Source organism: Parathielavia appendiculata (assembly GCF_033297405.1).
Source record: "Parathielavia appendiculata strain CBS 731.68 unplaced genomic scaffold N657scaffold_12, whole genome shotgun sequence".
Taxonomy (NCBI): domain Eukaryota; kingdom Fungi; phylum Ascomycota; class Sordariomycetes; order Sordariales; family Chaetomiaceae; genus Parathielavia; species Parathielavia appendiculata.
In genome coordinates, this window is record NW_026944231.1 from 245537 (window position 1) to 257116 (window position 11580).

At 55.1% G+C, this 11580-nt stretch overlaps 3 protein-coding genes across 3 annotated transcripts; 2 read left to right on the forward strand and 1 right to left on the reverse strand.

Moving 5' to 3' along the window:
* Positions 1-5992: 5992 nt before the first annotated feature.
* On the forward strand, positions 5993-7702 carry N657DRAFT_682889 (uncharacterized protein; the record flags this gene model as incomplete). The annotated part of the gene is made up of 1 exon (XM_062796528.1): positions 5993-7702. The coding sequence occupies one exon, from the start codon at positions 5993-5995 to the stop codon at positions 7700-7702; it is 1710 nt and encodes a 569-aa protein (XP_062645005.1).
* Positions 7703-8554: 852 nt separating this feature from the next.
* Positions 8555-9625, reverse strand: N657DRAFT_635829 (uncharacterized protein; the record flags this gene model as incomplete). Its single annotated transcript, XM_062791368.1, has 4 exons — positions 8555-8840; positions 8971-9188; positions 9238-9554; positions 9610-9625. 4 exons carry the CDS (start codon positions 9623-9625, stop codon positions 8555-8557), a joined length of 837 nt encoding a protein of 278 aa, XP_062645006.1.
* Positions 9626-9848: 223 nt separating this feature from the next.
* N657DRAFT_648053 (Aldo/keto reductase) lies at positions 9849-11417 on the forward strand. Its single transcript, XM_062793443.1, has 3 exons — positions 9849-10221; positions 10274-10653; positions 10711-11417. Exons 2-3 carry the CDS (start codon positions 10294-10296, stop codon positions 11407-11409), a joined length of 1059 nt encoding a protein of 352 aa, XP_062645007.1. The 5' UTR covers positions 9849-10221; positions 10274-10293; the 3' UTR covers positions 11410-11417.
* The last annotated feature ends 163 nt before the right edge of the window (positions 11418-11580 follow it).

Consider the following 11580-nt stretch of genomic DNA (forward strand, 5'->3'; position numbering starts at 1 on the left):
CTTCGATCGGGTCAGGTCTCCTTGATATGATTCCTCCCGCTTGCCTGATTCATCAGGGGCCACACTTTAGTTTTGAGTCCGTTGTTAAACTCTCGGGCTGGCCTGTCTTCTACAACAGTTACGGCTCTCCTGTTCTGTATTTCCTATGACGTTACGTCCAGCCTTGACTGTCCTGTTTCATCCCCCGTATGTGTACTCAACTTACCTTACACACTAATGCATTGGTCGGTGGCAGCTCGTCTGGGTTGTTACGTTACTACTTGTACGGATAATACTTGTATGATCTCACGGCGTGGGCTGGACCACGTTCATTCTTACCAGACAATATGACAATTCATGTTCACGGTCCTGGAAGAGGTTCTGATACGAAAGATCTGGGTTCCGATGGACTTGCAGGCGACGTCTCTCTTGCTCGCCATGGCAAGGAGGACGTTCGTTGGATTCTACCTGAGGGGCATTAACAATCTAAGACGACATGGTTACACCTAAGGTGGTATCTGTACACGGTACAATACGAATTGTGTGGCTGGTTCTCAGTCTCAACTCTTAGACTCGCGTCACGCTAGTCGGACGGTGCATCCTGCTCAGTCCAGCAGTGTGTTGTGGAGGCATTACGCAGACGCCATACAATCAATGTATTCACTTGAAGGAGGAGCGCGTTGCTCTAGCTGCGGCCAGAAGAAAGAACTCTATCAGTTCTCCCGCTGAATTGAAGGACTACTCGGAAACGGTACTTGGATCGCTCTCCTTACCGACTTGGATGTGGGCTACTCCATTGGACAAATACATCAAGGAAGTTGGTAGGCCGTCAGTGGGATATCTCGCCGGGTGGTGTACTGCACAACGAAAGCGCTGATGACTCGAACCTTGGATCCTATCTAGGATGTACATGTAAGACAAGGGCCGATTAGTATGTCGACAGCTCTACAAACCCCAAGTGAAGCTCGGTCAGCGAACAGACTCATGGGTTATGGACGATGTACGGAATTCAAGGTGATTTTGACTGCCGCTGCTGGTCTCTCTCGGTCTACAGCGACATCTCTTTGATGGTATGTTTTAAAAGCCAACTTGCTGCTCACATGTACTCCTACAAGACGTCAGAGCCGGCCCTTTTCCTCACTGGTTTGTAGTATCCAACTTTATGTCATTCAGAGTGTATTCAAGTCCGTCCGAAGCCCCTGTGTCTGCGCGTATGTGAAGTAAGGCTGGTTGGATGGTAATAGACCACCGCCGTCAGCGTCATCACCAACACATTGGACATGATTCGGGATTACTCCGAATCATTTGAGCCTCCATAGAGGGCAGGGAGTGGAGATCAGGTGAGGCGCCGTGCTGACATGACTGGCGCCCCTTGCCGCTTCAAGGAAGCATCACGTAATTAGTTGCGAACCGGGTTCGAAAGGTTCTGGACAGAGAGACTCTTTGCCAGGGAGTAAGCCCGGGCGGTAAGCAGTGACACTGGCAGCGTACCCGAATTACTACCGATCAATACCCCTGAAGCTGGTAATCATCCCCGCCGGGGCCCTAGGGGTTGAAGAGTGGGACGTAGATAATGTTAGGATAAAAGCCTGGTTACAGCCAAGACAGTGCAAGCAGATCGATTGAGAGGTTTGGCAACTCAGCCTTGTACACCGTGCGTTGATGTCATTAGGTGGTCAAGGAATGGCGAGATAACAATTCAAACCTTCTTCCACAATCTGCTGGTTTTAGAAGACCCTGCTTTATAGCACTGTAGAGGACAGCACTACCCGGACTCACCCCCCAAATTTTCAGACGGGGTGGAGGCCTCGAAGAGCAGGGCAAAGTGAAAAGCGGACTCGGATGCAGCCAGCCCCTGGCGAACTTGAACTTGGTCACGGTCGACAGGCGGCGGTTAGGGGCCGTATGGCCCGGAGCTGCGCGAAGTAGCCAAAGTTGCAAGAGGGAGTATTAACTAATTCCAAAGCAAGCACTCATCCTCTCTCTGGAGTGGCCAGACTAAAACTCACCAGTAAGAACGTCAATGCTGGGACGTGAAACGTGTCGTAGGTGTTCGAGCACGCCAAGTTCTGAGATGATGGAAATTACCTTACATCTCGAATCAAGTCTCGAGTAGTAATACCCCCTCGCGATCGGAGACCTTCAAATACCAGCGCATTTGGCGATTCATGATCTCGCACATATAGCCATCGTAGCTCGGGACCATTGTCTACGTGTCCTAGAAGGATGTCTAGCCCAACTGACCCTAGGATATGTCCAACGCACATGTTCCCCGGCCACATCAACAAGCTGGATCATCGATTAGAGGCCCGGATGAGAGGGAGTGGGTTGGTAATTAGGGGACGGAAACACTTGGAAACCCCCAACCGGTCTTGATGATATCTGCCAAAAGATCCACATGGGAACAAATGGGCAAATGGCAGAGGCTCAACTCTCCCGACTCCATCCATCATAACTGGTTGCAGATGTCAGTCATGGCGAGCAACGGGAGACCCTACCGACGGTATGTAGAAGTCCGTGCAGCCTTGGACCAACGTTGACCACATTCCATTATTGGCGCGGACTTGACGAACGAACACCTGAGTCTGGTAAACACCACCGTTTGGAAAATGTCTTCAGCTCCACAGACAGAGCTCTGATAACCCCCTTAATCAACTTTCAAAAGGCGTCAATCGGGACGCAGATACTTACAGAGTCTGCGCCCGGGGTGTCCACGACCCCGTCCAAGCTCATGACGAGCAGTTGGGGTTAAAGGCCCAGTTTGTACAAGTACCTATCAATTATGCTTTCAAAAGCCTTTTGCTTCAGTCTTGGGCAGACGGAGATAAACCCTCGAGGTCCAGCTCCGTATGGTGGCAACACTGAGTCATGCCGCATGAACCTCCTTGGTCCGGTTTTGTCCAGGAGAGAAGATGGTAAAATGATAAGGGGCTCCAGTGGGTTGGCTCGTCTCCTTTCAGTTCACGATTCTTTGCGGAGAGACGGAGTGCGATAAGTTGCTAGAGACCTGCCCTTTCGGGTATGTCGCTGATGAGGAGGTCGGGCGAGGTTGGCTCGGCCGTTGGTGATGCGTGGGTTCAAATGCCAGCCGCAACTTGGGGCAGGCATGTGCTAAATAAAGGCAGCTGATGACGTTCAGGTTGGGCCAGGGAAAGCGCAGTACTGCCACATGGCCACCTTGTTTTTGGCCGGCATGGTGTTCTCCATCCGCCCTGGCATCTCACAGCCTCAGGGACAGGAAAACGTGAAATTCATGTTTCTGCGATGTCTCAGAGGCACTGGTGGTGCGGCACAGCAGTTGAGCAAATTTGACCACCCCTGCAGGACTCTCAAGCTGAACATAGTTACTCTCCACTGGGTTTCGGCGCAGCCGTCATGTTGACTTGATACGAGCTCATTGTGCAAATTTTCGAATCGATGGAATGGCAATGCCAGCAACGTCCGCTTGAGTCGGTTTGTAAAATTCCGGCATGGATAGACTTGTACCTGTCAACCCAGCCAGCAGTGGAAGATCTGCACTGGCGTCTTATAAGCGCGCTCGTGTCCAGCTTGGTCTACACATGCGCACCTGCCACCAAGATGGTTGCAGCGGGGCTGGGGCTGGCGAAGTGATTCATGCACAGGCATGCAGGGGTTGCAGGGCCGTTTCATCAAGGAACTGCTTTCAAGGATAGCCGTGTTTGCCGTCATCAAAAAATCGGCCTTCCGGGTTGGATTGTACAATGCTGGGACGTGTGGAACAGCTCGAAAAGCTTGATGGTATCCGTAGGATGATAGACTCTGACTGACGGGTCAATTTGCGGCAGGACAATGACCAGGTTGACTGAGTACCTGCTCGAATTCCGAAACGTGGTTGCCCGATCTGGATTTCGGGCCTCGCTGTCCGCCAAGACGCCATCTCGCCGTTACAGATACAGGACCCTTGTTTTCAGGGCTGCCACGACGACCCGGGTTGAGCACCACGAGAGAGCCAGGAGAATGGCGTCCAGACAGCGAATCATATAGAAGGCCGCAGCACAGATTCCAGGATATGACTTTCCAGGAGCATGGATAATAATCTGGATCATCTCGAGTCGTCAATGCTGCCACGTAAACATGAAAGGAATGCAGGTTGCGGATTAAGCACGGCAACAAATTGGTGGGTAAAGTGGACAACGTCAGATGAACAAGGGAGGTCAAGTGGCCCCTGGAAGAATGTCGAATGACAGCGGCCGAGCCTGACACATTATCGGCCTTCCGGATACCAACAAGACGTGATTGAGGGGAAATGTCTGGTTGAATCTCGATGGCTAAAATTCTGAACTTCTTGTCTCTCTCATCCTTGCTAGCATCCGATCTCATTCTGTGGGAAGGCGAGAGACGTCGGGAAGCTGCGAGGAATCGCCTCACCTGTTCGAGATGACGGCCCAAGCTTCCAAGTTGCCATTCTCAACCTCCATTGGCCTGTCCTTGACCAGGCAGACATGGACGCTAGTCTGATTTTAGCTTAGCATCTTCCGAGCTGGCTCTAAAATTGCGAAGGAACGGATAATTGAGTCAACTGGCGTGAGGATACCAACAGAATAAGGCGTAAAATGTTGGAAATGAGATACTTCAAAAAGGATTTATTGAAGACCCAAGGAGCACGCATTATCCTGAGAGCCTAGGATACGTAGCTCCGTACCTACCGGTATGTCATCCACAATCGAGCCGTGCGACGGAAGCTCTGATTAGTTGATAGGTCTCAATGCAGCATGGTTGGCATGGGCCAGGTTGTCTTGTGTGGCCCCTGTGACATTTATCAGTTCCATTCAATCACGGTGGCCCGCTATCCGCTCGGCCCTTGCTGGGACAGTTCCCTTGCCGCGGTCCAGGCTGCGCCAGCCAATCATGGAGCATCTTGATTCTCCCTGGCCCCAGTCTTTCTCGCTGCCCCACCCGCTCTCTGCAGTCCCCACTCTCCAGTCTCCAGCCACTGGCAGCCGATCCTTTCATCTCTTCTCAGCTCCCGAGCCAGCCCTTCGCTCCTCCTGCTCTCCTCTTTCAGTCTCTCCATCGCCAGCACACCACCCTTCCTTTTCGCCCTTTCCGTCTTCCTCGCTTCGTGGTGCGTCTCCGCGTCGTTGCCGTCGTTGCCCGTCATAATCTTTCGGTTTGACCACCAAAATTTTCACCATTGCCGCATTCTCTCGACTCGCTGCACAAATCGCGACACAAAAAAACAAAGGAATAAAATACGGAGGCATCTGTTGAAGGCTCGCCAAAAAGGTCTTTTTAATCATTGTATTCTATTTGCGCATATTTCATCATCCACTTCGTTACCATTGCAGCTATCTGCGAGTCTCGACTTGGTCACTTTTTGGCTTCGACACGGAACACGATTTAATTTCGCGGGCTCGACGAGTCTCGCCTGTGCGACCAACAACCGCATCGTCAAGATTCGGTATTCCAGCTCGCTCGACCCAAGGCAGCACCTGACTTTGACGAACGACAGCTTTGCGGGATCTGCGTCTTGATTCGAACAAGGAGCACCGGATAAGACCGGTTGGCTTGGTCCCGCCTTGGCTGGTCCTTTGAAGATTGACTCGCGTGGTTGCACAAAGCGCAACCTTCGGCTTCGAGACAAATCCAAGCACCGCGAGGAAACCGCGTTTTTTACGCACGGCTGGAAGTCGCGTTGTCTTGGCCACGAAAATAGTTCCGGCGAGCAAATCGCACCGTCTCTCCTTCCGCATCGCTTTTTTCGCCGGCTTCCACGCTCATCCAGCATTTACGGTCCTTCCTCCGGCGAGCATAGTTAATACATCCGCAAACATTCAGTTGATCGGTTTTCTCAGCACCCATTATTCGATTTTGACAGCAGGAAGCAAGAAAATCCCACATCATCGTTTTTTTTCGACCCTCCGAGAGAGAGTCTAAATAGACTCGGCCCGCCGCAAGTCGAACGTTCGAGCACGTCGTCTTCGCTGCGCCCGCTTTCAGCAGTACTTCCTAATATTTGCATCACGCACTTTGCATCTTCCGGACTGCAAGAATGGACGCTGGCAGTCTCGCGCACATGTCTCACGCTCCCTTCAATCAGGCCCACGGCCTGGCTATGACTTCCGGCCTGGCGTCTCGTCGCGGAGGCCAGAATATCAAACCGCTTTCGTTCGAGGCCCTAAAGTCGCCCACCGACCGAGACAACAGCCTGCCGACGCCCCGCACCAGCCGGTCCCATCTGCTGGCCGGTCTTCGCACTGCTCCGAAATCGGCTACGGCGACGAGCTTCCCGAACCTCCCGTCGCCGACGACGGTGAATCCCCAAGCTCGCAATCGCAACTCGATCGCCCCCGGCATGTACGACTCCGCTAGCCTGTACAATGGCCCCAAGACGTCGATGCCACGTTTTGCCACCCCGCAGCAAGCCCAATCCCAGGCGTACAATCCGATGGCGGCAATGAACCAGCAGTACACGGCCGAGCAGGTTCTGGCACCCCCGCAGCTGCAGCTGGACGAAGCGCGGGATCAGATTGATCCCAATTTCCACGCCCAGCTCCTGTACACCAACGCCTACTTGTCGGAGCAGCAGCAACGCCTGCAGCAGCAGCTGAGAGCACTCCAGGCCGCTGCCCAGCAGTTCCAGGGCTTGAGCCTCAATGGCCAGGCACAGATGATGCAGCAGGGGTACGCGGGCGTGTATCAGCAGCAGCTTCAGAACGCTCAGGCCATGATGACTCCGGCAACGCCCCAGACCGGTGTCTATGCAGTTTACGATCGAATTACAGGCCAGCAGACTTTGTACATGGACCAGAGCCAGGTGCAGGCCCAGCTGAATGCACAGCTTCATGCGCAGCTCAATGCGCAGCTTGCCAACCAAGCTCAGCTGGCGAACGCCTACGCGAACATGCAGCAACCCGCCGTTGGCACTCCTCGCCTCCAAGTCTCTCCGGCGCCCTCGGCTCCGAACGCGACCGGCTTCCGCATGCCGTCGCCCCCGCGCCGCTACGACTCTCCAACAGAGCCGCACACTCCTTTGCCGCCGCCGAGCGCCAACGCCTTCCGCCGGGGACATAAGAAGTCTCCCTCGGTTTCCAACGGTTCCAAGAATCAGTTGTCGATTGAGATGAACGAGGAGCCGCTCAAGTCTGCTGGACCCAAGACGGCTTCATTCCCCCTCAGCTCCATGACTGCCGGATATGGTCCGGGCCAGGCGCGGGCCGGCGAGCACCCTGTTCGGCAACCGCGAAACCCGCCGTCTTTGGACGAGCTCAAGTCGAAGCCGACAGCCAAATACGAGGGAAGCAAGAACTTTGTTACCCGCACCCGGCGGTCTGCCATCAACAATCTTGTGCGGGCCGGCCTTGAGAGGCGCAAGGAGGCACGGAGTTCTGGCAGCAGTAGCCCTGTTTCCGAGAGCAGCGCTGAGCTTATCGAGACACCTATGACGGACAATGACAGCGATTCCGGCCGTAGCGGGTCGGGCAGTCTGATCGATCGTGACGAGTGCAGCCTGCCCAGCTCTAGGACGAGCACGGGCAGCTGGGGTGCCATTGGGTCCGATCGTCCGAGCTCCCGCCAAAAGGCCCACCGCTCCAGCGTCGATAGCATCCCTTCGGATTCCGAGAACGCGCCGGAGCCGGGCAGCTTCGCCAGCCTCCTCAAGAACAGCAACCGGACCGTGGCTGTCACCGAGGGCAATGCCCAACGCAAGGCCCCGAGGCTCGTTCTCACCAGCGCCGAGAAGCGCAAGCTCGCTGCCTAGTCGGCACAGGGAGTTGGACGATGTCACGGCCGGAATTTCCGCGCCTTACGCTAATTCACGATTATGCCCCATGTTTTTTTTCGTTCATTGGCCGGCTGTAGACGCCCGGGGCGGGTTGCAGCGCCTCGCGATGTCTCGTTTGTTTCCCGGTATGGCTTACGAAGTCACCCTTTTCATTCGACATTCTTGAGACGACCCGGACCTGACGTTTGGCGATCGGATGACGCTTGAGGAGTCTTGCTTTTTTTCTCTTCTCGCAACATGACGGGATTGTCTTGATTGCATCTTTCTTGGAGCAGTGCATTTGGTTTCTCGACTTGATTCTCGTTCGGATTGATGACGCTGTCGTTTGTGGCGTCCCGAGACCAAGGCCCCGTCCTTCGATTCTTACCGTTCTTTACTGGCCCTCACGACAACCAGGCCCATCATGTCTCGTTTTTTGCGGTATTTGTTTTTCGGCTCCGGGAACAGGCAGCCCGGAGCTTGCACCGTGGCGCTTGGAGATTGGCGGATATTGGCAATATGAGCTGTGGATGGATGGGCAGGTGGGAAAATGGGGTATTCTGGGGGGGAAGGAGCAGCATTGGAGGTTCAATACACATCAATGCGGGATTGCCTGGGCACCCATGTCCTGCCATGGACAATGAGGGTTTCGGATGGTATCCTGAGGGACTACAAAGGTGACTTGGGCTGGAGGTGTAGCTGGGCTTATCGGCCCACTATGGACACCTGGTTTGATAGGTGGCGGGGAGAGGTGCGTGCTGAGGTGCTGGGAGACATGCTGCTAGCTAGCTACCCTCCTTAAGGTTAGGTAGTCTTCCATTCATTGTGTATTATGCCTTGGTTGATTGATCATGTCGGTGACGAGTATGATGATCCCCTATAATCGAACTGGATTCCTCGTGCCGTCATGGCGCTCCGCAACTCGGAAACCGACTCTATGTCCGATCTGTCCTCCCAATCGTCATCCCAAGTAGACGTCAAATCTCTGATGTACCATACGCGCAGCGTGGCAAATATGGGCGTGTGGGCAATCACGGCGTCCCTGAGCTCGAGCAAACTGAACTGGCTGAACCAGCCCGTTGGGCCCCTCCTCTCGTACTTGAGCGTCTCGAAATTGGGACATGCCGCGATAATCCTGTTAAGACATTTCGCGTCGCAGACGCTGTCTTCGAAGTCTAGGTAGGTCATCGGTCAGGTTCCCCAGGTCAGGGAAGCCGAATGCCATGTCGAAGGTCTTGCTGGAGAGATTGGGCGCCGCGCGAAACAGGGAGAAGATGTTGGATAGGTCCATGCCTCCGTCCACATCGTCATGGCCGAGGTTGACGGTATGTAAGCGCGGCAAAGAGTGTGGTGTGCACAGGCGGAAGGACTCGCGGAAGTCGAGGGTGGCGTCCAGAGTTTCCAGGCTGAGGCAGAGGCTGGTCAGGATGTCGAGGGGGAAGTTGCCCGCAGAGACGACAATCTCGGACTCCGCGTCAAGAACCTCGCAGCCGTCCGGCCATGTCAGCCCTCGTTGGTCTGCCGTGAAATACGGTTTGGAACCGACGGGTGAAGTGGGCGGCTGTCGCTGGGGCCCAGTTCGAGGGCCCAAAGGCCAGGACCCTGGGGACGCGCAGTTCCTCGACCAACGAGGCGAGATCCTTGCGGGTGAGCAGAGTCTGGGTGAGCCCTGCTACGTTTCTGTCGCAGATTGGGCTGTGGTAAAGGTGGGCTGTTGCCAGGCTGTTGAGCTCGCGCGATGTCCGGCAGAGGGTGGCGAAGGCCGGGGCGCGGCGGTGGTCTGGGAGGGGGAGAGGAGTGTCGGCGCAAGTGCAGATGGAGGCTGAAGCAGCACCGGTCCTCTCCCGGGCTGCAGCAAAGGCAGAGCTTCTACGTTATCATCTCGACGAGTTCGACGGGGAGACTTTTGAACTGAGCCATTTTCTTCAACTCAACCTAATGATCGTGAGGCGCCTTAACTTTCAAGAGGCAATGAACATTGGGCCTTTTGTGTCTGGAGTTTTGTGGTTAGAAATGCGAATAAGTGGTTCATCCGATTCCTGTCCAGGCTGCAGTCTGTCATTGGAGTACTCGTAACTTAGAACGGTTAGTTCACGAAAGTCGCGCTCCACACCTAAGTAAGACTCACATTTCACAATCCCGATTTCCAACCTTCGCCCTCCTGTGTAAACATATCGGCGTTTGGGCTTGATTCATAGCAACATATCGGCGTTTGCCCTGAAGCATAATTATCTCCGCAGTTGTGAATGCAGCCAATCGCCCAACACATGTTGAGCGAGCTTCCTGTCTGGTCGGTGGACAGAAAGTGGGTCGAGTTCGCGTCTCCAAGTCGATTTCCCCCGCGCCAACGTCGTCTGGCGAACTGCAGCATGTCGTCGTCATTTTGTTTTCCCGGTGACTCCATCAGCAGCGGGGTTGCCATTCGGGCTCAACGAGGATATAAACCAGGGATCCGATTCACAGTCCAGTCCGACACTCATACTCAACCTCAACACCACAAAACTCGTCACAGATTCGTATGCTAGCCCCCGCACTCAGGCCTTGGATCCATCACTGACACTCTCCCAGCTTCTTGCAAGTCTTTACCAATGTCGCCTCTCATCGCCCAATCCCCCAAGCCGCGCGTCATCTTGGGCCTGATGACCTTCGGCCCGGACGAGTCGGCAGGTGCGCGCATCACCGACGTCAGCGAGTTCGGCAAGGTCCTCGACCTATTCCAGTCGCGCGGCTACAACGAGGTCGACACGGCCCGCGTCTACGTTGGCGGCAAGCAGGAGGCCTTCACCCGCGAGGCCCGTTGGAAGGATCGCGGCTTGACCCTGGCCACCAAGGTCAAGTACCCCAACCAGCCTGGAGACAACACGTACGACAAAGTGTTGCAGTCGGCCGAGACGAGTCTGCGGGAGCTGGGCGCCGAGTGCGTGGATATCCTGTATCTTCATGCAGCCGTGAGTCACCTCATTCTATTCTTCGTTGTTGTTTTCGCGTTGAGCTGACGTCCAAAGGACCGCGCAACTCCGTTCGACGAGTCCCTCCGCGCCATCAACGAGTTGCACAAGGCCGGCAAGTTTGTCCGTTTCGGCATCTCCAACTTCACCGCCTACGAGGTGGCCGAGATTGTGCTCACCTGCGAGCACAACGGCTGGGTGCGCCCCACCGTCTACCAGGCCATGTACAACGCCATAACGCGGTCCATTGAGGCCGAGCTGATCCCCGCCTGTCGCCGGTACGGCCTGGACCTTGTCGTCTACAACCCCATTGCCGGCGGCCTGTTCTCGGGCAAGATCAAGTCCAAGGATATGGTACCGTCTGAGGGGAGGTTCAGCGACGCTGCCTCACATGGCAAGCTGTACCGCGGTCGCTACTTCAGGGACTCGACTTTCCGGGCGCTGCAGGTGGTTGAGCAGGCGGTCGACAAGGCTGGGCTGACCATGATTGAGACGGCGCTGCGGTGGGTCGTGCATCATTCTGCGCTGAAGGTCAAGGACGGGAACGATGGTATTATCATCGGCGTGTCGAGAATTGAGCAGCTGGACCAGAACCTGACCCATCTCGAGAAGGGGCCGCTGCCGGACGACGTTGTCAAGGCGCTGGACGAGGCCTGGTATATCAGCAAGCAGGATACCGCCCCGTATTGGCACAAGGAGCTTGAGTACACCTATGACACGCGGCAGGCCCTGTTTGGCGCGCGGGCACAGGATTGATGAGAGGGTAGAGATAACTAGTCACAATCAATTTCCGAATGAGAATGCGAAGACCGGATTCGTTGCACGACATGTCCTACAGTCTGATTGCCAGGGCCAGGTCGCGATGCGGTCCGCCTCTGCTGCGCCGCTCACCTGCAGTCGAAGTTCTTCGAAACTTGTGATTCTGCA

What these genes read in the sequence shown, in the direction of transcription:
- N657DRAFT_648053 (XM_062793443.1), top strand. Translation starts at nt 10,294, where the DNA reads ATGTCGCCTCTCATCGCCCAATCCCCCAAGCCGCGCGTCATCTTGGGC. An exon ending in TCCTGTATCTTCATGCAGCC is followed by an intron (nt 10,654 to 10,710) that starts GTGAGTCACCTC and finishes TGACGTCCAAAG; the next exon opens with GACCGCGCAACTCCGTTCGA.